Genomic DNA, 24,489 nt, shown 5'->3' with positions numbered 1-24,489 from the left:
CCCCTTTCTGATTGGCCACGTTTGTGTATAAATTTAGGCTCAAGAAATGCTAATTGTTTGTGGAAGAGCTGCACACGATGGGATCAGGGACCCGAGTTGGATCCCAAACCACGTCCACAAGGTTCGTTTCTAAGTTAATCGTCACCTCTGAAATTGGATACGAATTCCAGGCTGCTCGTGGAAGCCACGATCATCTTTAATGAGACACTTTCAAAATACATATTAAATGCTTAATTAGTCAAAACACACTCGCACAATAGCACGCGTCAAATGCTATTTATACGCCAACTCGGATTTAAAGCTACTAGGATTATGAGACCTTTTTTCCGCCAAAGCTGAATTTGTGCCCAGCCATGTTTGGCAATGTAGCAAGTACCATGCTGGAGCACATTTGTAAGCTTAACATCTGGCCCTTAGGGAACACGAAACCTTGGATTACTCGTAAAGTGCGCTGACATTTTTGGCATCGGTTGCCGCTGGCTCTCCGCTCGCAGTTTAAGTTTGGGTAACTTTCCCTGTGCGCCCTCTCGCGTGTTTTTGGTTTTGACATCTCAAATTGCGGCAGTTGGAAGCTGCGCCTCGCGGGGTGACTCCGGCTCGCTTGGAAAATGAGCCGGCGGAACCACGAACAGACCCGGAACAAGCGAGGGGGTAGCTTGTGAGTCGATACCGTTGTTGGCTGCACAGTAGGGGTTTTCATGCATGGAGTAGTGCATATTTAAAACATTAAAACAACATCGTCATCACTCATCTGTGTGTAATCAGTATTGCCTTGGGGCAGTTTTTTTCCCCGGATAGGACCTCCCCGGCTTAGCACTTGGGTATCCTGCTGATGCAACTCTTCATCAAGGGGCCATGTTCAAGCCTTGCACAAGACGAATACAAAACACAAATGGCCCAAGGGCTTTGCCTTCTATGCATCCTCAAGTGAAGTTTGTCTTCTTAAAAAGATCAACTTCCCACAGTGTATCGGAGTTCAGTCACCGAGCGTGCGGATGGCCTTCTCACTCTGCCTCCAGTTCGCTGCAGAGGGAACACTTTTCTTTCACTGTGCGGTATAATTAATTACCACTCGCGTCGGTTAAGGATCTAAAAGCCACCGTATCTGGGGATGCTGCACAAATATGGGCAAGTTTAGGGCTTCGGGGCAGTTTGAAGATTATATTTTTGAGCAGGAAAAGTGGAACAATGTTAGAATTGCAAATCGAGATATTTCAAAGACAGAGTCGATCGTAGGTAGGTGAGACAAGGGGGGGTTATCTTTCTCCAAATAATAACGCCAACAACACGACTGAAAGGTGCGATAGTAGGCAGTGCATCCAGCGCGTGTGCGTCATTGCTAGCGTGTTCGATGAGGCTCAGTCGACTTCGGGGAAGCACGGTGCTGAGTGCAATGTGAACTCAAGCCGTTTGCGGAGCGGCTTTTAAATTGTGCTGGCCCAACATGACCCAGGCTCGGCTTTGTCGCAGGCAAAGGTGCACTGATACATCACGCGATACACGCACCGTGAACGCGGAAAAGCGCAATGAGAAATGGAGGCCAAGTTAAAACGCAAGCACGCGCATACACAGTGCACATAGCAGCTGCAGCTGCCATGGTTATATCACTGCTGAAATTTAGCCTCCACAAATCCATCGCCATCTCTCTCCGTGGCTGTGCAAATTAATAATCGGCCGAGCCCCTGCACACGAGCTGATTGCATTGCTCCGTCTCTCCAGCGGATGTCCTCTCGGACGCGTCCCGTTCCTCGGCTGCCGCTCGGTCGCTCAACCCTCACCACCGGCGGTGTGCCCAAGCCCGTTGACACAGCGCTCGTATCAAAAACTGCAAATGCATCTTATACAAGACAACAACGACCACTCCCTGAGACGTTCCTGATTTCCCACATTTATTATGTAAATACGGAAATGCAATACAATTCGGATGCATAAAGCGACTAAAGTCAACCACATGTGAAGACGTGTATAAAAGTGGGACTTAAAATTTAAACGACAAAAGTGTAAAACGCACGCACAGCCTGTGTGCAGTGTGCAGAAAAAAACATCAGAATTTCCTGAAGAAATGCATTGTGGTCCTATTGTCTTTGATCACAAACAATGTGGGACAATGAGACCAACTGAGAGCAGCGACGGCGATGGAGTGATAGACAACTGCGGGCCGGTTGCGTTCTCGTGAGGACTCGTAACCACGGTCCGGTCACCAAAGCTCGCCGCTACAAAGTCTCCCCGCTGGGAAGCACACATGCGGAGTCCCCACATCAACACCATGCAGCCCATTAACTTGGCTCATGCCGACGGAAATCGCGCGCTGTCATTTACAGATGTGATAGTGGGACTCGTTCATCACATTGAAAAGGAGACTGCGTAATGTGTATTTGTTGATTAGACCGTGACTGGCAGAGCTAAGCAGCGAGGTCTTGAGCCTGGTCTTGAACAGCAGTGGGGAGTTTTAGACCCCAGAGGCAGCAAAGGAGAAGAATCAATGTCCCACAATACTATGGCATGTCCGCTATTTTACATGCTCTTTTAACCTTGGATTTGTTTTGTTCCGATTTGCTAGCCACTGCTCAACAAAGTTTTACAATCAGGAAGATAAGGGGCATGTTTGCGTTTATATTTGTGGATGTTTGTGTTTGCTTGTGCACAGCCACAGAGTTTACCGTGTCTGATATCGCCAGAACGAAAGTGCGGTACGCGTACAAGGGTTAATGTTTAACGTTAAACTTGACTCTCAAAAAATTGACTGAGAGTATTGGCAAACAGAGCCACTAATGTGTGACGATGTAAATTTTAATGACAACAGGAGAGATATAAATGTGTCTAATATGTGTAAAATATATTACAAGGAAAATTTGTACGAATGTTTAATCTTAATGTTAAAACTCTGTTCATCTTCTTGTAAACTATATTATACATATTTTAGATACACTATGTATATAACCAGCCTCACTGATTCTCAAGAATCATCGAGGAAGTTAATGTATTTGGATACTTGGCCAATTTGATACATTGGAGGCGATATGAATCAAAGCTCCACACAGATGGATTTAATGCTGTGTATTGCCATCTCCCGGACACCTCATGGCGCAATAATGATCATAAGAGTATTTGTATTCATTGACTCAGACATCCCAAATATGGCAACTCACCGTTGCTCAAAACAAATATGACCATTGAGCCTCCATGTTACACTTTACATTCGCTGCAAACAGTGGCATTTATATGATCCAACACACAACACAATTTCACGCAGACACGTAACTGATAAAGTGGCCAATATTACATTTTCTCAAATGTGTGGCATTAAATAAACAACAAGGAGAGCAGCAGCAGCAGCATCGCCGGCTCACCGAGGCCGTCCTCCCCGCTGGGACGGTGGCCGTGCCGACTTCGCGAGGGCCGGACTCACAAGGCCACTCCACGCTCCACCGCTGATCTACCCAGCAACGTGATAGTTTCACTTTGTCGCTCACGACGGTCGACTAAGAAGACGTTTTTTTATCATAGTTTCAAATAATTTGTAAAAGTAAAAAACAGTTTTCAAAGACGCAATTAGTTTTATCCAAATATCACCATGCAATCAGGTCGAACTGAGGAAGCCGCGTGGTGTTCACCCCATATGATCGGCACTCGAGTGTCATTACGTTTGCCTTATAATGTATAAATATACACATACACACGGTATAGCATTTAATATAATCCAGGTCCTTTCATTTTGGCGTGTTTCCTTTCAGCAGTGATTCCGCTACAGCCACAGGGCCCATACATTCTGGCACGTAATCAGTCACCCTTCCCGGGGACGCCACATGCAGACAGCCAGGCCACAGCAATGTTGGAGTGTGATCGTATCCAGGAGGGGGCCTCTCTCCCACGCCAAGACATCGTCATTGTACACACACACATCGCTACCGGTGATAAAAACCATCCACAATGGCCAGGCAACCTCAGTTCGGTCAAAACACAGCGTATCCATTCAGCTGGCTGCAGCTCCCAGCAGCTCGCATTCTCCCACCCTCTGCGACTGCACCAAATATCCGCAGCCAGCCTCGGCGGCCCCCTTCCCCCCAACCTCCCTCCCTCTGAGTCCACTTCGCCCTCCTGGATATTCCCACTCCAACGCCCCCCTCCCGTCTCACTTTCTCACAAACCTTAAACCTCACAATCCCACCATCACGGTCACGAATGCCCCCCAGGCTTAATTCTGTGCTGGCAATCCCGGTCTTCTTGCAGCTAATCCCTCCTCCTTTTGTGGGCCTATCAATCTCGAGATGGAGCATTTTAGAAATAGAGCTATTATCGGGTGTTTTTCCATCTTAATAAATAAATGAGAAACCACCGGTGGTGCCCAGCGCTTGCGTGGCGACGGTCCTCAGAGGGCTCTGGCTGGGGAGTTTAGGTGGGTGAGTGAGTAAGTGACCGAGTGTGCCGCGGCTGTGATTCCCAAAACGAGAGAGCGTCGAATTCCTCTCCCACGTGTGTCCCATTCCGACTGGCCTGGGGACAAGCGATTATGCCGTCAGGGTTTCCGCAGCCACCTACACCCCCCCCAACGCCCCCCCCACCCAGACATCCAGGAACCGCCTCTCGCATAGACGTTTCATTACCAGCAGAATGTGGGTGCTCCGCTAAACGCTTTCATATGCAACGTGGCTGAGTCACACGTGCCTCTGTAATTCTCCCAAATAATTGATCTCAACTTGGTGCCCTCTCAGTCACGGCTGCGGTGGGAATCTCATGGCTGTGGTCCCATTGTCCACAGAGGAAGCACGATGATGATGGCGCCACGCAAGCTGCAGACACTGCCACGGTCCTCTTGACCCGTCGACTCATTACAGCGGCTCCTGCTAATTGGCGATGACATAATTAAAGAAGTTATAAGTGTGGAATATGTTTTACAACAAACAAAATGATGTTTTGAATACGTGCCCAGCAGCGTTGAGTTTAAGTGAGATCATTGTTTGGACAAAATCGGAGCTCTTGGGCCACCGATAAACTCACTGCGCAAGAGTCGGCATGGGGCTGTGGGCAAGCAGGGCACTGGCTCACCCCGGCCGTGTCCGATCATATTGGATCTTGAAAGCCAAGCAGCGCCGAGCCTGGCGAGTATTTGTATGGGTGAGCACCAGGCCTCCACCAGCTGCTGTAGACATAGAGCTGTGAGGTGTCGAGGAGATGGCAGTGCTGCGTCATTCCCCTTCTGTGCTCTCTCTCTCTAGGTACTCTGCCCCCCCCCCCCAACATGAAGCCACACACTCACTTGTAAAGTTTATCAAACAAAAGAATGTTGAGACCCTGTGAAGTTTTCCTGGGTAAAATACCGGTGTTGTGCCCTAATAATAACAATAACCACTGCAGGCAACAAGCAGCCGTCGACCCCCTCCCTGTGTGACACCGCGAGCCCCCCATCGTGGAGGGACGCTTCAGCAAACGGCCTCGTGGCTACGGGCACGCCGCCGCACCAAACACGGAGCAGCGTGCACACAGCCGCAGCGCTCAAACAGTCCAGGACTGCAACCGATAAACGTTGGTCTCCGAAAAGGACAGGCGATGATGCAACCCGTGTGCTTTCCAAGAAAAATGTATCAAAACATTTTTCAGAACACCGCTACAACGTAAGCACGAGAGAGTCCATAAATTCAGGGCAGTAAATCACTAACACCCGTAATGCTTGCAAATTGTTATTTGTAAGACACATTAGGTAACCGTGGAATGCAGGCTGCAGTCAATAAACACACCGTCTGCCCGCCCCGCCGCACGTGTGGATATAGTCCAGCCTCGCCGAATGAAACTAAACACTTTTAATGAACATGGAGGCATGTATGGGAAAAAAGGTTTTAAATCAAAAACACATGACTCTACCCAAATGAAAACACCAAAAACAGCGCCGTGATTTGTGTTCCCTCTGTCTTTGTTCCCAAAACATTCCGATGACATCAGCGCTCCACAAGCCGAACAAATGTACGTTTCAACATTTCACCGCCTGAACCCCTTAGATATTGAAAAGGAAAGCTCGATAATAAACACAACCTCCTCGCCTTCCACAGCCAAGCTCCGTGATTGTCTTCTCCAGCTGGAAGCGGGCAAGCTGCCTGCTTTTGTGGTGGGTATACAATGAGGTGAACCAAAGACCTCGCGATCAGGCCTATCGGTTTACACCATCGCCCAACATTCAAGAGATTAGGCCGGGATTACATTGCCGAGTGTATATTATTATTGCACTTGGCCAACCCTGATATTGTACAAAGGGCATCGTTGCAGCACGGTGCATGACGCCCAGCCGAGATAGAGGGGTACAGGAGGGTTGCGTGGGGCACTTGAAATCCCAGATTTGTCGGTTCTACCTCACACCGTTAAAACTTCGAAACAGTAAGCAAGTAATAATAATGGCAACTATTTACCCAGAAAACCCTCACTGAGTCTCAAGACCCTTTTTTTACGAAGATCCTGCATTGGATGTTTGGCCAGTTTCATAAATGAGTGCTTGACCTGTACGTATGTCGAACTTGTTTCACATCGTAAGTAGCCAGCCGTGATAATAGGAGGTGCTTCATGCGAAGAGGAAATCAGAAGACCCAGAGAATGCCATCACGTAAAATAGAGAATCCTCAGCAATGCCATCTCCTGGCTAACTCACAACCCAAGAGCTACCACACTGGCAAGTGCTGGTGGTCGTCCATCCAAGTGTTGACCAGACTCAACCCTGCTTCACAGACAACATCTCATGAGATTGGGTGAGTTGGATAAGTTGGTCAGAGGCATTTTATTTGAATTATATTTACTGTGACAGTAATTTATGTTGGCTCACTCTCTACCCTTCTGGAATGCTCTTCCTTCCGATATTAGGAAGAAAATGGAGCTATGCACTTTAACATATAAATACATTCAATTGAAATTATATCAAATAGAAAAAATCTATTTAAACTTTAACTGCTTTTTGTGTTTAGTTTGTTGTCTTTATCTCGCACCTCCAGTTAGAACGGTTGGCTACATACAGTGTGAACGCAGTTTAACATACATGCACATACTACCCAACAGTCTAAGACATTTTTTTTGGTCGGGAAGACCAGCCATCTCTGATCCCATAAAGATATTGAACATGGACACCGACGCTTCAGAAAGTCAGCTGCACCACAGCGATAAATTTACGCCGTTTGTGAGCACATGCGTGCATGCGGGCGCGTGTGAGATCCTCTAGGAATAAACACACTCAACAGGATGGATTTCCATCCCATCATTTCCAATGCCATTCCAAGCAACAACTCAAGAAGATCGCGAGGCCTGCACTGCGAGCCAGGTTTGTTTATTCAGATTATAGAGTAGCTGGCTTTCCAGGATGGGGCTGTCGCGTAATTTCCTGGAATACGATAATCGTGATTTGTGTAATTAGGACAAAGTTTAGGCTGTCGGTTATGAAAATGGGTTTAAGCAGAGCAAATAAATATTTACATTGGCGAATGTCGCTGCCCCTGGTGAAGCCGCTTCCCATCAGTGCACCTGGGAAGGGTTCGACATTGAGCCGTTTTGGAAACACCTCCTCGTTTTGGAAACACCTCCTCTTAACCGTTTCATCGAACGTTCATCTCCCAACTGCACGTGCTGCTACCGCTGGAAAGGGCCACGGCTCTGTTGTTTTTGGACCACTCGCGCCTCGGCAAAAGGGTGGTGAATGCTGTACCCTTTAAAGCCCGCACGTGCCAATGCAGCAATGTCCCCGCTGCATCCGCAGTAAAAACCCAAACGACATTTTAAGATTAAAAAAGATCATTCTGGCCACCTATAAGGTGTAAAGGAAATGACACAACAGGCAGTGTGCTCTTCAATGTCTCTGTGCGGAGCTTTGAGCGTCGCCCCTCTTGCATTGGTGGGATTTTTCTGGGTGGTTTCCTCTGACATAGAGGGAAACACTCACTCATGGAACTGGCCAAACCTCGCAATTCAGATACCTCCTGAAAAATCAAGGACATCATTATTTAATTAAAAAAATGGGGCAGACGATAGTTGATTGCGGCAGCCAGCCCACGCCCAAACAGCTCCTCTCCACTGACATTCTGAGAGCCGAAATTATTGGATTTGTGGCTAGGTTACGTTAACCGGCATGGCGGCAGTGGGGGGCGGCAGTGTGGGGCGGCCTGGGGAGTTATCAACCCCCTCGTTTCCATGGGGGTGTTTAATCGAGGTGGAGCTGCGAGCTCATTAGTTCACAGCGTGAGCGCAAACACAGGCTCCATCAGAGCCGTTAAAGTGCCACGGAACCCGGGGAGGGCGCAAAGTAAACGCTGGGGGGGGGGGGGGTCTCTTAACCTCACGTGCAGCTGCAAAATCGCTCGCTGGACACACGGCATTGTACGGACTTAGACACAGGTCCCCGTATCGGCCTTGAACAGACTGTTGGGGCAAGTGATGTTCGCGAGCACCTATGAAGGCCGGCACGGCACACCAGGGGGTGGGTGGCCAGCACCAGGTACTCATTTGAGGCTGAGTCGATCAAGGGGAGGCCTAGTTCAGATAATCGCCACTGGTGTTGGCCGTGAGCGGGAATCAAACTCGGGTGGCCGGGTTTCAGAGCGCAGCGCGCTAACCGCTACGCTACCGCTCCCCACACACACGCACGCGCGCAAAGACACAGACAAGACACACACACACACATGCAGACACACATGCAGACACACACACACAGACACACACACAGACACACGTGCAACAGACACGCACACGACGGCAGCGACGAGCAGCAAGCAAAGCCGCGGTCCTCAAGTTCACCCCCTGCCGCCCCCTGCACAGTCACGAGTCACCCGGCCGGCCCTTCGCCCTCCGTGTGTGTGAGCGTGGAGGGGAGTCGGCCTGAGTTGTCAGCGGTTTTTTTTTCTAGGGGGGCACAGCGATTAAAATAACGCTGAGGAGGAAAATCACGGGAATAATTTGTATTGGCTAGAGAGGTGGGAGGGGGGTACACAAGGGGCAGTGCTAGATCGGGGCGCTGCGCTGCTGTTAAGAGAATTAGCAATGCAGCTGATGAAGGCGGCCCTTATTTGTTGATTTCTGGAAGCGGGGTGGACCGTATCCCGTCAGGGGAGTTTTAATCAACGAGAGAGTACCGAGCGGTGTTGTGAGCGATTCAGCAAAGCCAGCGTTAGATTAACCCGCGGGAAGAGGGTCACTCTGAAAAGTATGTTTAACCCAAATATTTATTTTAGCATTAACTTAATTACAGCTATTGTTTATACCATTAGGAAATTAATACATTCCTCAGTAAAAAAATGGTTATACACGGCATGGGCTGCGCATAACTGCCGAGTTACTATAAAAAAGAACAACTTACTGCCGTGTAATAACAATATTTATTAGCCAAGAAAAACACGAGGGAGCTTCATTTGGCTGCGTTTGTTTCATAAGCTTATTCTGGAAGCAACCATTCGCATCACAACACTTAGCTCGTGGCCGCAAGCCAACACATCTTCACAACCAAGCGTCCCGCAACATTCGTGTGCGTGTGTCCTCTTTCTCATCCGCCAGGTCCGTTGAGCTGCATGGAACTCAACAATCACCGGGCCGCCTCCTCACTGGGAGATTGAAATCGCCGCCGTTAACCGTCGGGTGCTAAGTTCAATTGTCGCTCGGTCCACAGCGCGGCTCGTTTTTTGTGTTAATTCGTAAAGAGCAATCGCGTCCGCGAATTCGCCTGCTCTCAAAGAGAAGTGAACGCTGATCGCTCGCTCCCTCGCAACCGCGTCAGTGCGGACGAGGCTGTGGCTGGGGCGGAGAGCCACGCAGCCGCCGTTGCGCGACGCCCTTGGACTTTGCGGCGTCCCCGTTGGACCTGAAGAGTCGCGCGGTCACCGCTGTTAATGAGTAATGGCGCCAGCACCGGGCACCCCAGGTTTTGTCTCGGCCCACGCAAGCGCCCTCACGTTGCAGTCGACCTGCCGGAGCGACCCCCTTCCCCAAACAGCTCTTCACCCTATCGAGCTGCCCGTGGCAAAGTGCAAAAGGGCCCCTAACAGGCAGCGTCCATGAACCCTGACCCCCAGCCCGCCCGCAACGCACGACCGAATGCGGGGTACGGGCGTGCGTGGCGTGAGACGTCGGTGTGACTCCGAAGAACAGCGGAGGCTTGGGTGGCACGCGTCCGCGGTCGGGACGACGACGACCAGGGGTCGAGACTAACGACGGAGTGGCGGTCAAAGGCGGGGGGGGCCATGCCCGAAAGCGGCCGTCCGCCGCGGAGAGAGAAGGAGCGACGCGCCTGGCGAACTCTCGCATTGCACGTTCGTGCGAGTTGGCGACGCCTTGGGGAAGCCTTCATCCAGCAGTGGATTGAACACAGCTGCTGCTGATGACGACGGCGATGTGTGTGCACGCAGCGTGTCGGGCGTCCCGGTGCCCTCTGGGCGAGGGGTTTGTGTTTGCCGTCGGGTGGCAGCGGAGCGGCGTCCGCGAGCGGCGCGTGTCGCCCCGCCGCGTGTCGCCCCACCGCGTGTCGGTCCGCCGATTGAGGGCCCGGGGCCACGTGGGAGGCTGGCGAGTGGCTAATCTCTCAAATTAAAACGAGGAAACAAACTCTGAGGCCAGCGCATTCCCCGGGCGCTTTAGAAGAGGACAACAGGCCCCGTTGTGTGTCCCCTACGTCGGAATGACGGCAGGTACAAACACGGTGGGCAATGCAGTCGCTGCTGGGCAGTGTAAAGTGTACACAATAACATGCTATTCGGATTTATACACACACACCTACATTTAAATCGATCACAAGCTTTCGAATTCCCCTCAAGTGGATGCTGTATCTCAAAGGATTCACAATAATAATGAAAAACAATTATTATACACTGTGCAAACATTTAGCAGTCCACTGCTGCATGAAAAACTCCAGGTGCACGTTTTGCTCATGGAGAAAGTGTCCGCGTACTTCAGCACAGGGCTCAGTGCGGGTTGGTAAAGTGGTCGCTTGCTGTACCCGTTCAGACACCACTCGCCACGGATGTCAGCCGTGAGCAGCAGTCGCCCTGCATCGGAGTACGCTAACCTCTGCACCACTGCTCCACACACAGGAGCTTTAAGCCTGCTCGCAACGCCCTTTGCTTGACTGAAGATGGCTATTTTAACATAGAATAGTCATTAAACAGTTCGTTTTTATCATCATCATTGTCACTTTACTGCAACAGCACTCGGAAAAGTGAGTCTCAAAGTACAAGAACGGCAACAGCAGCAGCAGCAGCAACGCGATGCGTGATGCGTCTACGGTTGCGAGCAGTCCGACCAACGCCGTTCACGCTGCCCGCTCGTCCCCACGGCGCCGCTCGTCACTCGGTGGCTCCGTCGCTTCGCACACGACAGCAGGAGGGGGGCTCCCCCTGCTGGCTCCGCTCTCCCGAGTCAGGAGAACGTCGCCGGGAATGTGATCGAGTTGGCGGCTCGCCGACAAACAAGCCGCGGGGCTTCCACGGTCTCGAGAACTCTCGCGCCCCGCTCTGGCTGCTGAGTCGCCGCGGAACGCGAGGTGAGAAGCTTCCATAACAAGGGGGTGGGGGGGGGGTAGATCGCGTAAATATAAATGTGTCGTTAAACCCACCACCACCCGACACAACCAATTAGTCAGGTTTGTCACGTTAATAAAACATGTAAATTACTACTCCAACACACCGGTGTGTTGGAGAGTAAACCCACAACATTGACAATTTGAGTTTCGTAACGTTTCGCTGGCGACTACAACAACAGCCAGCTGCATCAGGCGACTGGCCAGGATTGTGAAGACAGTCTTCTTGTTTCTGTCTTCAATAGAGTAAAGGCGATGTCGCCACTGTGAGCCTATCGGGCGCGAGGACCAGAGAGAGGGGGGTTGAAGTCGTCATATAAATAGCAATGGATCACAAGGCCCTTAGCGAGGAGGGACTTTAGCAAGGGACTTGTGAACGGTGAACCCAGAAACCTGGGCGGAGGTGATGGCGTCGAGGCGAACGATGGGGTGGCAGCCAAGAGGAGGCAAGCACTTTCGAGAGGTCACCGTGGAGATGGAGTGATCAAATTAGGGCGTGTCCAGGTGCCAGATAGGTTTATTTTAAATAATAAAGGTTTTTGGGTTAGATCGCGTTATTTATAAATGTGTCGTAACCCTCCACCACCTGACACGGCCAATCAGCAAAAAAGTTTCACGTTGACAAAATACAAAATAGTTCACTACTTTAGCCCACCGGTTTGTTTAAGGGTGAATCCAGAACATTTATAAAAACTGTAAATGTTACAGTTTTTCAACACACCGGTGGGCTAAAGTAGTGAACTATTTGTCTTTTGTCAACGTGACACTTATTGCTGATTGGCCGTGTCGGGTGGTGGAGGGTTACGGCACATTTATAAATAACGCGATCTAACCCAAAAACGTTTATTATGAATAATATTGGTCGCGAAAGCCTACGTGTTAAACTGAGGTTTATTCTACTTCGCAATGTCCACGAGACCGCGACGGCTTGGGAAGGCCTTGATCCAGCAGTGGATTGATCATGTCTGATGACGCGGTGAACATTCTAACATACTGCCTCGAAGCTCGACGGATGGGGACGATCTCCTCCGGCGGGGACGGTCCGACCGATCGCTGCACGGCCCCACGCCGACATCGCACCGTTGCGTGTGCGAGAAGATTGCGCTGAGTGCGATTACACAGTGGACATAAAACTTGGAGAGCGCTGAATTGCCTAAGTACTTTTATAAAAGCGCAACTCTCATCACCTAGGTTATCACAAGTGCACCTATGTGCGCTGATGCAGCGTCTGCTCTTTTTGCACCGCTTCAAGTTCGCATTTTGACGTGGTCTCGATTCCTCCCTGAGCACTCACGAGTATCACACTTCCGCCTGTGCACCCAATGACCCGATTTGTTCCGTCAACTTGCAACTATTTTATTGCAAATAGTTAAAAGCTCTGGCTCTCTTATGTGTTCTTTTGGGTTGACTCCAATTTTGTTTGGCATGATGTCCGACGTTTCACTCCACTTTTTAGGAGCTTCTTCAGAAACTCCTTGAGGAATTCCTGAAGAAGCTCGCAGCACGTGGAGTGAAACGTCGGATATCATCACGAACAATGTTCAATGCAACCAAATAGCACCTGGGAGAGCTATAACGCACGACTGCCGTCACCTTAGGCAGTCAAATGAGCAGGTTTCTCTGCCATTCGTTCAGAGTGGTGGGTTGCAGCTGCGGCGCCACGTGCTCCCAGTTGCAAAATCTCTCTCATCTCACCTCCCTCTGATAACGAGACGTGGATCTGCGCTAACATAACTCTGCACCATCTCTGCTGTCTCACACGAGGATATGAACCCTGACCTCTACGCCTGCGTCCGACAAGACACGTACCCCAACGCCAACATGGCCAAGCCGCGAAGCTCAGCATTTAACCGGTTTAAGGAGCCATGCTTTAGCGATAATGCGGGTCAAAATGAACTGAATGAGGATACGCAAAGAGATACAACAAAATGTGAATTATCTTAGCGGAACCACCGGCCTACTTAGAACCGAAAAGCCTGTGCAGGATAAGTCGACCAAAACACGGACTAAGCCCACCGAAGCCTCCACCGGTAGTGACGGACCGCTAATTATCCCTAACGAGCGTCAGTCACATCAATACCGACTGCTGCAGCCGGTCAGAGGTTGGGGGATTCCATGGCAGAGGATGTTCAGTCCTGCTGCCGCTGCTGTCTTTAGAGCCCCAAATCCTCACCACCCACAGAATAATAACACATACCCACGACCCTCTGTCATTCCTAGGGAGACCCAAAGTAAACACGTCTTGCAAGACACGTGTTTTCGCAAGTGTTTTTGGAGGATTTCTTTTTACAATTATAAATCCCGTGCATTACCCTTCAAGTAGGGACTTTAAAATAAAATAATTGCATCAATAACTCACAGCCTTTGTCACTCCACTGCTGAATGAAGGCCTCGTTATGCTGTGTTCATTGTGCAGGGGTGTTGTATGACCATACTTCACCATTGTGATCAGTGTGGTCTGTTCACGTGGCGGGGGGGCATTACTGGATCGTATATCACTCACCATCGATGTAAGCCGTGGCTGGGAATCGAATTCAGATTGCTCAGTGAGCTATCCACTGCCCCGCCACTCCGCCCTGCTGCACGATATTACCTCTTGTTATTGGGATGCTGCATAAATTCACGCAAAGATGAGGATAAATCGTGGCTTATTAAAACCCACAACGTTCAGGCTGATTCAACCTCTTGCCATGTGGGTTCATCTGCAAGGGTTCAGGCGTGCCGAATGACAGCTGCGTTGACTTTAATCTATGATTACTTCAGCAAAGACTATGCTTGGCCGTGCGGTGAGCCGATGTAGTCATAGCCACTCGGATAATGATTCAGGATTAAGCAAACGGCGACAAAGTCCACTCGTGGTCTTTCACTCTCAAGTAATGTGTACAGGTGGATTAATTGAGTAACTGGAATGCGATGTCAACAGATGTATTTGTGCCTTCCCCGTGCTGGTGTATCATAAACATCATCATAACCGTCATCATAGCCATCATCATAACATAATCATAATAATCATTATACACATTATCATAACCGTCATTATAACCGTCATCATGACCATCATCATAACCATCATCAGAACCATCATCATTATGCTGCCAAATTTCGTTAAATCTCAGAAACTAAGGAGGTTTGAGCTTGTGCAAAATTTCAGGTGTTGCAGGCTTGGCTTGCAATGTGGCCCAGAGATGTCAGCAAAGCAATGACTTCTTGAATCTGACTCTGTGGAGCTTTGCGTGTACGTGGTGGGTTTTCTCCGACCACGCCGACTTTCCTCCCACATGAAGCAACACCGCACTGATGGAATTGTCCACCACCTCAAGGGTAAAGGGCATTATTACATCAACAAGTCCACGTCTCTTCAACGTGCATCCCAGTTAAACCACAGTCATCCCAAACACGGGGCCCTGGAGACAACCGCACAGGATGGAAACATAATTTCCGAATCGCATTAATTGCACCTCGCCCGGCTCGTTAATGCGAGCCCAGTTAAACGCGGTGTGGGGGGGACATTGTGCTGCACGTACACACAGCGCTAATGGCTCAGTTCCTCCCCGCGGGACTCACGAGTCGGGCAAATGGCAGCAGAGAAGATGTCACGGCCAGTGGTGGCCATGGGCGTAAGCGGCTCAAGGGCCCCCAGATTTCATGACAAATATAACGATGCACCAGATACCACCCCTATTTCAGATCATATTATATAAAAACTCTCATTAATACGAACAACTGAATCCATCCCAATAATGTATAACGTCTCGGAATCTATTATCTAGTGTTACTGCGTATCTGTCTCATCTGTGCAGTATATCTCGTTTCTCATCTCATTAGGACTCTTATCCTTTGTCCAGATTCATTTCACCTCAACATCTCTGCCTCTTGCCTTTAACTCTTCTCTCATCTAAGTGGGAGCTTACGCATCGAAAGGGGGGCGCCAAATATAATGTAGGCGTCAGGCCCCCCAATGAGCCAGCACAACTACCACCACCACCTGGTCGAACTTAGTACAGAGAGGTCACCTCAGCAGGCACTGGGGCTGTGCAGTCCAATTCAATTGCACGTCCCATCAAACTGCTCCGGGCAAACTTTGCAGTTTACACGAACGAATTAACGAGTTTGAAACGGGCAAACACCGCAGACAAATTGGCGACAAGCCGCGGAGGGGTGGTGTCGGTGGTTGATGCGATGTAACACGATCCCGACGGACGAAGCTCATTGTTTGGTGACGCTGCTGCTGCGTTGGCAATGGTGCACAGACACCGCCACCAACACGATAAACAAACGCGTTCGTCGGTAACACTGTGGCCTTAAAATAAAATATAAATATATAAATGCGACATTTCGGGCAATGGCTCTTCTCCACAACACAGAGAGAGAGAGAGGCAGAGTTGGATGACGACACTTTGCATGGACTACGAACAAAGTTCGACTGCTGAGCACGGCTCGCAGCAGTGGCGACCGCTACCTGAACTGGTTCTGGAACCTCCACTTACGCCACCTTTACCAACCCCGACTGATTAGCGCGGAGACGTATCCTTCACTGTGAGAACCTCACTGCTTTTGTTCATAATTTCAAAGTGTACTCAGTTACTTAGCATTCACACACAGTGCACTTCGCATACCCCAACCGAAGCATATGCAGCTGCAGTGTTTCTATAGCTCTGTGAATTCTAAGCCCTCTGCGTGCCGAATGTTTTTACGTTTAACAAAAGCGTCCATTAAAATGCAGTTTGCATTGCCAAGTAAACTCAACTCAGCAGAATCACACACACAGCGGCACTGTTTCCTTTGCACATTCGATACGCGTGTGTGTGCACACACATGTATTCTTGTGCACGTGTGTGTATGGCGTGTGCATGCGTGTAAACGTGTGCGTATATGTATAATATGCAAAGACAAATATCCCCCGTATAAACTTAACAGACTTTTGGGGCAAGTGCTGTGAGCGAGCACCACCTATGAAGGCCGGGGTGGCTCACGAGAGGGTGGGTGGCCAGCACCACGCCCGACCGCCTTTGTCTCCCTAGTGGCGATGTTTACACATTGCAGCAAGTACTCGTTTGAGGCTGAGTCGACGTAGGGGAGAACCAAGACCGGTTCAAATAATCGTCAGCAGCGTGCTATCCACTGCGCCCACCGCTCCCCACGTCTACACTTTCGTGCACCAAAAACAAAACAAAGATCCCCCGTATAGCCTTAACAGACTGTAGGGGCAAGTGCTGTTAGCGAGCACCTATGAAGGCCGGAACGGCACACGAGGGGGTGGGTGGCCAGCACCACGCCCGACCGCCTTTGTCTCCCCAGTGGCGATGTTTACACACCGCACCAGGTACTAATTTGAGGCTGAGTCGACCTAGGGGAGGCCCATGACCATATACACACATACGTAAGCACACAGCTGTGTACACAGGCGTGTGTGTGTGTGTGTGCGCGCGTGTGCATGGGCAGCGGTAATGTAGTCGCTAGCGCACTGATGTTCTACGAACCTGGCATCCCGAGTTCCATTCCCGCCCACAGCCAACATCGCTGACCAGTGTCTGAACTGGTTTCGGAGCCTCCCCTAGGTCGACTCAGCCTTAAATGAGTACCCTATGTTTTGTGTAAACATAAGCATTGGGGAGACAAAGGCGGCCGGGCGTGGTTCTGACCACACCACACCCTCGCGTTCCGTGCCGGCTGTCATACGTGCTTGCTAACCGCACTTGGAGCAAGTCTGCAAAAGGCTATACGGGCGATCTTTGCCTGCGTCTGTGTGTGAGTGATGGAGTGCACACAAAGTGCATCTCCCGAGTTTTGCAACGTGAACACCAAGTGGCGTTCACCGCACACACTCAGCGTGCAGCAGCTCACAAGCTCCCAGAGTTTAAAGCGAACTAAATAATGATCGAGGAAACGCCACTCAAAGAGTCGCCACCATCAGATACATCATACAAGCCGTATTGTCACGTTTATAAGACGCACTTACATCGTTTTTTTTGCAATTTTAAAAAAGTTGGGGGGTGGGGGGGGCGCGTCACCAGAGCCCCCCGTCGTTCCCGACTTGACATCGGGGGCTGTCGGTGTCGCCGCGCGCGGGTGCCGCGTCTGACGACCCGGGGAAGCCGCCTCGAGAACTCACCACGAGTGCAGTCCGCGCGTCTCCGGGCTGCGCTCGTGGCCACGCGGAGTGTCCCACATGGCCCCCGGGACGCGAGCCGCCGAGAGGGAAGAGAGACGCGCGCTTGCTGGAGGGGACAGCCGGCAAACTTGGACTGTAACCACAGCACCAGAAACACTCCCCCCCACTCTCCCTCCAGCTCCTCCCCGTCCCTCTGCCGCCCACCACCACCACCGCCGCCTCTCGCTCGCTCGCTCTCGCCCTCTCCAATCCCCTTGCACGCCGCCCCTCCCTCCCTCCCTCGCCTGCGATGACATAAGCGGGGCGCGCTTGCCCCGCGCGGGCATTTAAACCGGGCCGGCTCGAGTGCTCCCAGCTGGAGCCGGCTCCACGTGGAGCGCCTGCCCAGCCCTCGCGAGGGCGGGGGGGGTGGGCTTCACATTACACAAACACAGCAGCAGCAGCGTGCCGCGTGCTCTCCGGGTTACAAACACGACCCGGAATGTTAGACGCACCCCAACTCGTCAATAATGTCATACAGCTGTGGTCTCTCTCTCTCTCACACACAAACACGCCTTATCGGATTGTAAGACGCTCCCCAAAGTGTTTCTTATAAGCAACAGCCCAAAGTGTTGCTTATAAGACGCTGCTAACGAAATCGGGTAGATCAGGGGTCGGCAATCCGAATGACAGGAAGAAGAGGCGTTGTTTTATAATTCAGTAAAAAAACCTCAATATTTCAAGAGCCGCGTGCGTGCGAATGACGTCACAAAGCAGTCATTTTAAAGGGCCGCGTGCATGTGAATGACGTCACAAGGCAGTTATTTTAAAGGGCCGCGTGCGTGTAAATGACGTCACAAAGCAGTCATTTTAAAGAGTCGCGTGCGTCTCCGGAGGTGCAGGTTGCCGGCTGCCGGGGTGCACCTCATTCTTAATGCACCTCACGCTGACAATGCCGCTCGCCGCAACCCTACACGTCTTAGCCTTAATCACAGCCTTAATCTGCCAACCTAATCCCAAATCTCGCCTCGCCCCAACTCTAATCCACAAGCTCGCAGTCTGCGTGCCGACTCGGGCCGCCACGCCGCCCTGCTGCGATCCTCAGCGCGTCTTTGACGCCCGCAGTGCGGGAAGCCAGCGACCAAGGGGCGACGTGGAATGTGGCGGAGCCGTGCCCGTCGCTGACGAGTCGCGCCACGCCACCGCCTGGACTTGGATCTCGCCTCGCCGCCCGCTTCACGCTGCCACCGCAGTGAAGGGAACGGCGGCGCCGCGTGTGGCCACGATCCCCGCGAGGGTAGAAGCTGTGGGGTTGAACTTAAACTCTCTTGCCGGTCACCGTTGTCAGCCACGGCCAATCCTCTGTTGAACGAAAGGGCCTCGGCAAGCTGCCACCATCTCAGGATCCAGCGATGCAATAATTAAAGGTAGCACCTGCACAATAATTTATTTCATTACTCCATTACCTCGGAAATCCCTCTTGGACGTGATCTGTTCTTTGGCTGCCACTCCGTTATTATTCTTGACGATCTGCCAAACATCACTTGTGGTGGCGTGTCATGTACAAGATCACACTATCCTTAACAGATTGAATGATGTCATTCGCTTGTGTATGTTCTTCAGTCCACGTGCTTCTTCGTGTCTCTCAATGTAATCCCAAGCGTGCATCTCTCCAATCTTCTTTGCACGATATTTTGTTAAAAAAAATCGCTGTCTTCTCTAACTCTGGTACCTATACTTTTCCCAGTTAAAACATTACTTTCAGTCTCGTGTTTTCTCATTACACGTCCAATACATCTAACTTGCTTTTCTCTAATTATTCAACTTGTATTTTGTACCAGCTTGCCATGATATTTTAACATCCTTCTTTAAAAACACGTTTCTGTTGCTTATACCTTGTTTTCTAGGGTCTTTGTAATGTGCACCCTAAAACATTGTAAACGCGTTTCCTCAATCGTTTGTCTCCAGCAAAATGTTCAACAGAATTCACGAGCAGCCAACGAACATTATAATAATTTTGAAGAAGTTTGAAATTATGATAATGTAATGATGTTTTGTTTCATATATTGTCGTCATTCATGCAAATTGCAATCACTATCGCCGAAGAACCACAGACGAGTTAGAAGGCAACAGCCAGCCAGTGAGCCGGTGCTGTCAACAATTTCCCGAGCTCTGCAGTCCTCTATATATCAGAATGTCTTCGGCCAATGAATGAGTGTTTATACCAGTGGGAGGAAGCTGCAGCACCCAGAGAAACCCCACGCGTGCGAGGGGGACACGCTGTCTGAGACAGACAGGACATCGTTTGAGTCCGCAATTTTCTGTTCTCCTGGTAAGCCAGAGAATGGCGCGTTGACTTCAACGGGAAGTGGAGTTTCGCAACATTTCAGTGCCTTCACAGTTCTTGATTGCAGGCCACGGGCAGGGGAGCCACCGGCCCTCGTATTCTGAGCTGTTTCCGCCTTAGATCGCGGGCTTCGTGCAGCCGCAATTGCGCCTGGCACCACGAGGATGCCACGCGCATAGCGCTCACAGCGCGCACAGCTCAGCAACTCGATGTCGTTGGCGCTGATAACGATGAGAGCTTGCTGCTGAAACCTGCACCGCAAGCACAGCACGGCTGCTGCTACGCAGGGACCGCAAACGCGTGAGTTGGGGGGGGAGAGGGTTTAATAATGAAAAACACAAGAGAAATTGTAAAAAAAAACACAGTTGCAGAAAATATATATATCCCTCGAGTTTTTAGGTTGTGCAGCTGTGGCCTTGCATGTTTCCAGGAGTCCAGTGTTGGCTGCATGGCTGGCTGCAGAATGCCTGGAATTCCTTGTGCTTAATCACTGTTTGGGAAAGGTCTCAGTTTGGCATATCCCCCTTGGAGCCTGCCTGGGAATGTGAACGGCTCCACACCGCCCCACCGGAGTACCCCCCCCCACTACCCACTCCCCCCACTACCCAATCCCCCCACTACCCACTCCCCCAACTACCCACTCCCCCCACTACCCACTCCCCCCACCACCCACTCCCGCCACCCACAGCCTCCCCCCACTACCCACTCCCCCCACTACCCACTCCCCCCACTACCCACTCCCGCCACCCACAGCCTCCCCCCTACCAAAGACTCATAACTGTGCCCTGGACTGGCAAGCCCCCTTCCTTCCTGCCTGGCTGCCTGCGGCGCAGAGGCGAGGGACGCACATCGGATGCGCGCTCTGCGTACTGGCGCCGGAGCCATTGTGCTTCGCGTGCGGTCGCGGGGGGTGGCGGAGGAGCGCGAAGCCTCCGTCGCCGGCTTCGGGTTCTACGTCGCCAGCCCCCTTCATCCCCATTCCCATTGCATCATTTCAAGCTGCTGCTGCCTCACCGCTGCGTCCGTTACGCCGCCCCTGCCACCGCAGTCCCATGCCCTCTCAACGACCAACCACACACACAGCTTCGGCTCGCTCAGGCGACTCTCCCATCCGTCCAACGAGACGGAAACACAAGGGCCAAAAGTGTGAAGAATCAAGCGAAGTAATATAAAATAAAATTCGGATTTATATATATAAATATAACGCCCTCTGTTTCTGTACGGTGTCTTGAGAGGCGATTGCGTTCAATGTTTATTCAATATAGCATCTGTGTACCATCACATTTCAAGGCCTGACTACTTCGCTGTACAAAATAGTCAGGCATGTACTTAACATAGACAAATGAACAGGGTGGTAATATAGGGTTTATTTTTACTCTGGTGAAGTGCGATTGAAGACCCTTCATAGACGAGAGGCAGTCCGTCATAAGAAGGCAAGAGAAGGAAGGTTCTGAGCTTGATCTTAAACAAGGGGTAGGGGACTAGACAGCACGGATGACCAAGATTAGAGACTCACAGACCCCAGGAGCAGCAGGAGCACTCCGCTTTAGTGGAGGTTTAATAATGGGTTTTGACAGCCCGCGGCTGCTGCTGCTACTGCAGCAGAGAGCACATGCAGGAGGGAAGTAGTGCAGATGAATTGAAGACACATCTCGAGTGAAACTCATGTTATAATGAATAACCCGTGTGTATGACTCACACCATCACCAGTTAGGTCTGACATGCCCCTGAGTGACATTTAATCGCACTCTAGCAAAAGGGGGCAGTCAAAAATGTGTTGGTACCAAGATTAAAAAAAGTAATGTTCATTCAATTTTGACTTAAAACTTTCGTGACTGCAGGAATTCATATTCTTTGGTTCTTTTGGTAAAGTCACGTCGAAAGAAGAAAAAATAGTAACAGGAAAGCAACCCATACTGATGCCTACCTAAAACTTGATTCCCACCACCATTCCAGAAGAATTCCCCATCAAAACTCTACACCATAGAGCTCAATGTATCTCCGCCCATGAACACCTAACCAGTGAACTCAAACACGTACACCAAGCTCTCAAGGCGAATGAATATTCTGACTACACAATCCGCAAAGCCATCACCACAACCGTGAGGAAGGAGTCATTTGAGGATCCAATCAAAACCATCACCTTGCCATACATAGCAGGGGTAACCAAAAATATTTCCAAAATCATGAACAAACACAAGATCCAGGTCCGATTTAACACTGTAAATACAATTCGTGATCTGATCCCATCGGTGAAGGATGTGATCCCTGACATGCAATATTCCGGCGTCTACAAACTAAGCTGTGTCTCTGCGGCAGTAGTTACATTGGGGAAACAAAGCGACATGTCTCGAACCGTGTTCGTGAACATAAGGCAGATCTGAAACACGGAATGACCAATACCTCGGCCGTGGCTGATCATTGTTTTAATGCGGTGGGCTCACACGGAATTGATTTCTCTAAGACGAAGGTACTTTGCAAACCCACTGGCTATCAACAAATATTCGTTCATGAAGCCATCCATATATGCAGACAGACACAGTTTCAACCGAGAGGGTGGGTACAAACTTAGCAATCATTGGAAGGACGTGATCAACCAGTTTGAGTCATAACTGGCTGTGATGTTCCCATCCTGCCACCTTCCGATGTTAGTTGTTATTTTCGGATCTCCGAGTTTACAGTAACAGGTTAAATTTCTCACACCAACACAGCCACCTCGCGCCCTTACCTCGACGTGGAGGCCGCTCTCCGATCTTACATTAACATGCTAATGTTTACCTGGCAGCCCTTTAATTGGTGGAACCCACCACCAACGCCATCGGTGCCCACCACTTCCGTTAACATCAGCTGCCCCGCCCATGCTGCTGACACTTGGGCTACGCCCATTTTAAACCTTTATAAACAGTTTGCCTTTAGAGGCTAACCCGCTTTTCCTGATGACGACCACTTGTCTTGCGATTGAAACGTCGTGGTTTTTATTTGTATTATTTTTTATTCTATCTAAGTGACTTTACCAAAAGAACCAAAGAATAATAATGTTCATTGTTGAGTTAATTTTGAAGCCTGATCATTTATCCAACCATTTGAGATGTCAGATCTTACTGAATGTAATAATATATCAATAATAGTAAAATTCATTGCACCTGCAATTAGAATTACTTTGATCATCGCCACCACCTCTTAATTCGCTCCAGCATGCCACAGAGCCGGTCAGCAGAAACTGCTTCTCCGTCTTGTAACCGCCCGTGTCTCTGCCGCCTCCTCATCATCATCCACTCCCCGGTAACTCGCCTCGATCTTCCACATCCATTTCGCTCCGTTAACAATTAAATGGAAATGCAACGCTTATTTTAGAATAAAGTTTATAAATAACAACATTCAGACTGCCCGTATTCATACTTGGTACACATTTACGGTGGGATCTATCATTATCATTGTTATGGCGGGCACTTTGTTTGGTAAGATAATTTTTCCGAATTCCTCTGGAAAATTATTCGTGTCATAACAAATGAATACACTATTAAGCGGCGCCCAACAATCCCCTCGTGCCTGCGTTAGCAAATTATATAATCCCAGGATAGCGCGCGTGATAGTTAGAATGTCCTCCTATTAAGATTGGAACATTTGATGTTCTTTTACATAAAGTAAATAAATAAGAAACGCATTGTTTACCCGTTGCAGTACTCGCTAAATACTGCATGTTTACACGGCGAGGCGTTTTAGGCGCTTCTTTATCTGACCATCTCTGGGCTGAAGTATAAACTTTCCCATGTGGACCACACATCACTCATCTCGCGTGTGGACCACGCTCCACTCGCCCCGCCGCACCAGCAGCACCGCCACTCACGCGGCTGGCGCATCTCCTCCTGGCCGTGCCCAGCTCTGCCAGCTTCGCTCACCCGCACACAACAGACACATGTCCCCCGTGGAGACCAGATATCGGAAACCAAAATAACACGAAGAGCAATTCTTGTTTCGAATTCGGTAAAAACATTCAATATTTTAAGAGCCGCAATGCACTGTGGTGAATAGGAGACGGTGGGTCCTGAATGAAGAACGTCACGAAGCGGTCCTTGAAGAGCCGCCGCATGCGGCTCCCGGACAGCAGGTAGCCGGCCCCTGGTCTAGACTGTTGGGGCCAGCGCTGTTAGCGGGTGGTACCTATGAAGGCCGGCACGGCGCACGAGGGGTGGCCGAGCCAATACAACGCCCGGCCGCCTTTGTCTCCCCAAGTGCTGATGTTCACACACCGTACTCGGTACTCATTCAGGGCCAAAGACCGGTTCAAATATTCGCCGCTGTTACTAGTCGTGAGCGTCAATCGAACTCGGTTCGCCGGGTTTTGCCGCGCACTGCCCTAATCACTACTCCACCACTCCCCGCATAGATGCACACCGATTATTACCAAATATTATTTTCTGTTATTCTCAACGGGTTGAACACCCATGAAAAATAAGAATAGAATTTACTCGTTCTGGCAATACAACAGGGAGGTGTTAAAATGTTCAAACACCAAACAGATAC

At 50.2% G+C, this 24,489-nt stretch overlaps 1 protein-coding gene across 1 annotated transcript in view; it reads right to left on the bottom strand.

Annotated features, from left to right (window-relative positions):
* Window positions 1-20,944, bottom strand: part of NCKAP5 (NCK associated protein 5) — a 232,192-nt gene extending 211,248 nt beyond the window's left edge. Inside the window, exons 1-5 of the mRNA XM_078876191.1 lie at window positions 20,836-20,944; window positions 20,152-20,244; window positions 19,844-19,856; window positions 18,686-18,859; window positions 17,640-17,772 (exon numbers count right to left, since the gene is read on the bottom strand). Coding sequence (XP_078732317.1) covers window positions 17,640-17,772; window positions 18,686-18,859; window positions 19,844-19,856; window positions 20,152-20,244; window positions 20,836-20,944 — 522 coding nt within the window. The remainder of the gene's footprint in view (window positions 1-17,639; window positions 17,773-18,685; window positions 18,860-19,843; window positions 19,857-20,151; window positions 20,245-20,835) is intronic.
* Window positions 20,945-24,489: the final 3,545 nt, after the last annotated feature.

This window comes from Lampetra fluviatilis, chromosome 2 (assembly GCF_964198595.1).
Source record: "Lampetra fluviatilis chromosome 2, kcLamFluv1.1, whole genome shotgun sequence".
Lineage (NCBI taxonomy): Eukaryota > Metazoa > Chordata > Hyperoartia > Petromyzontiformes > Petromyzontidae > Lampetra > Lampetra fluviatilis.
The sequence above is the reverse complement of the archived record's forward strand: the minus strand, read 5'-3'. Positions and strand labels throughout refer to the sequence as shown.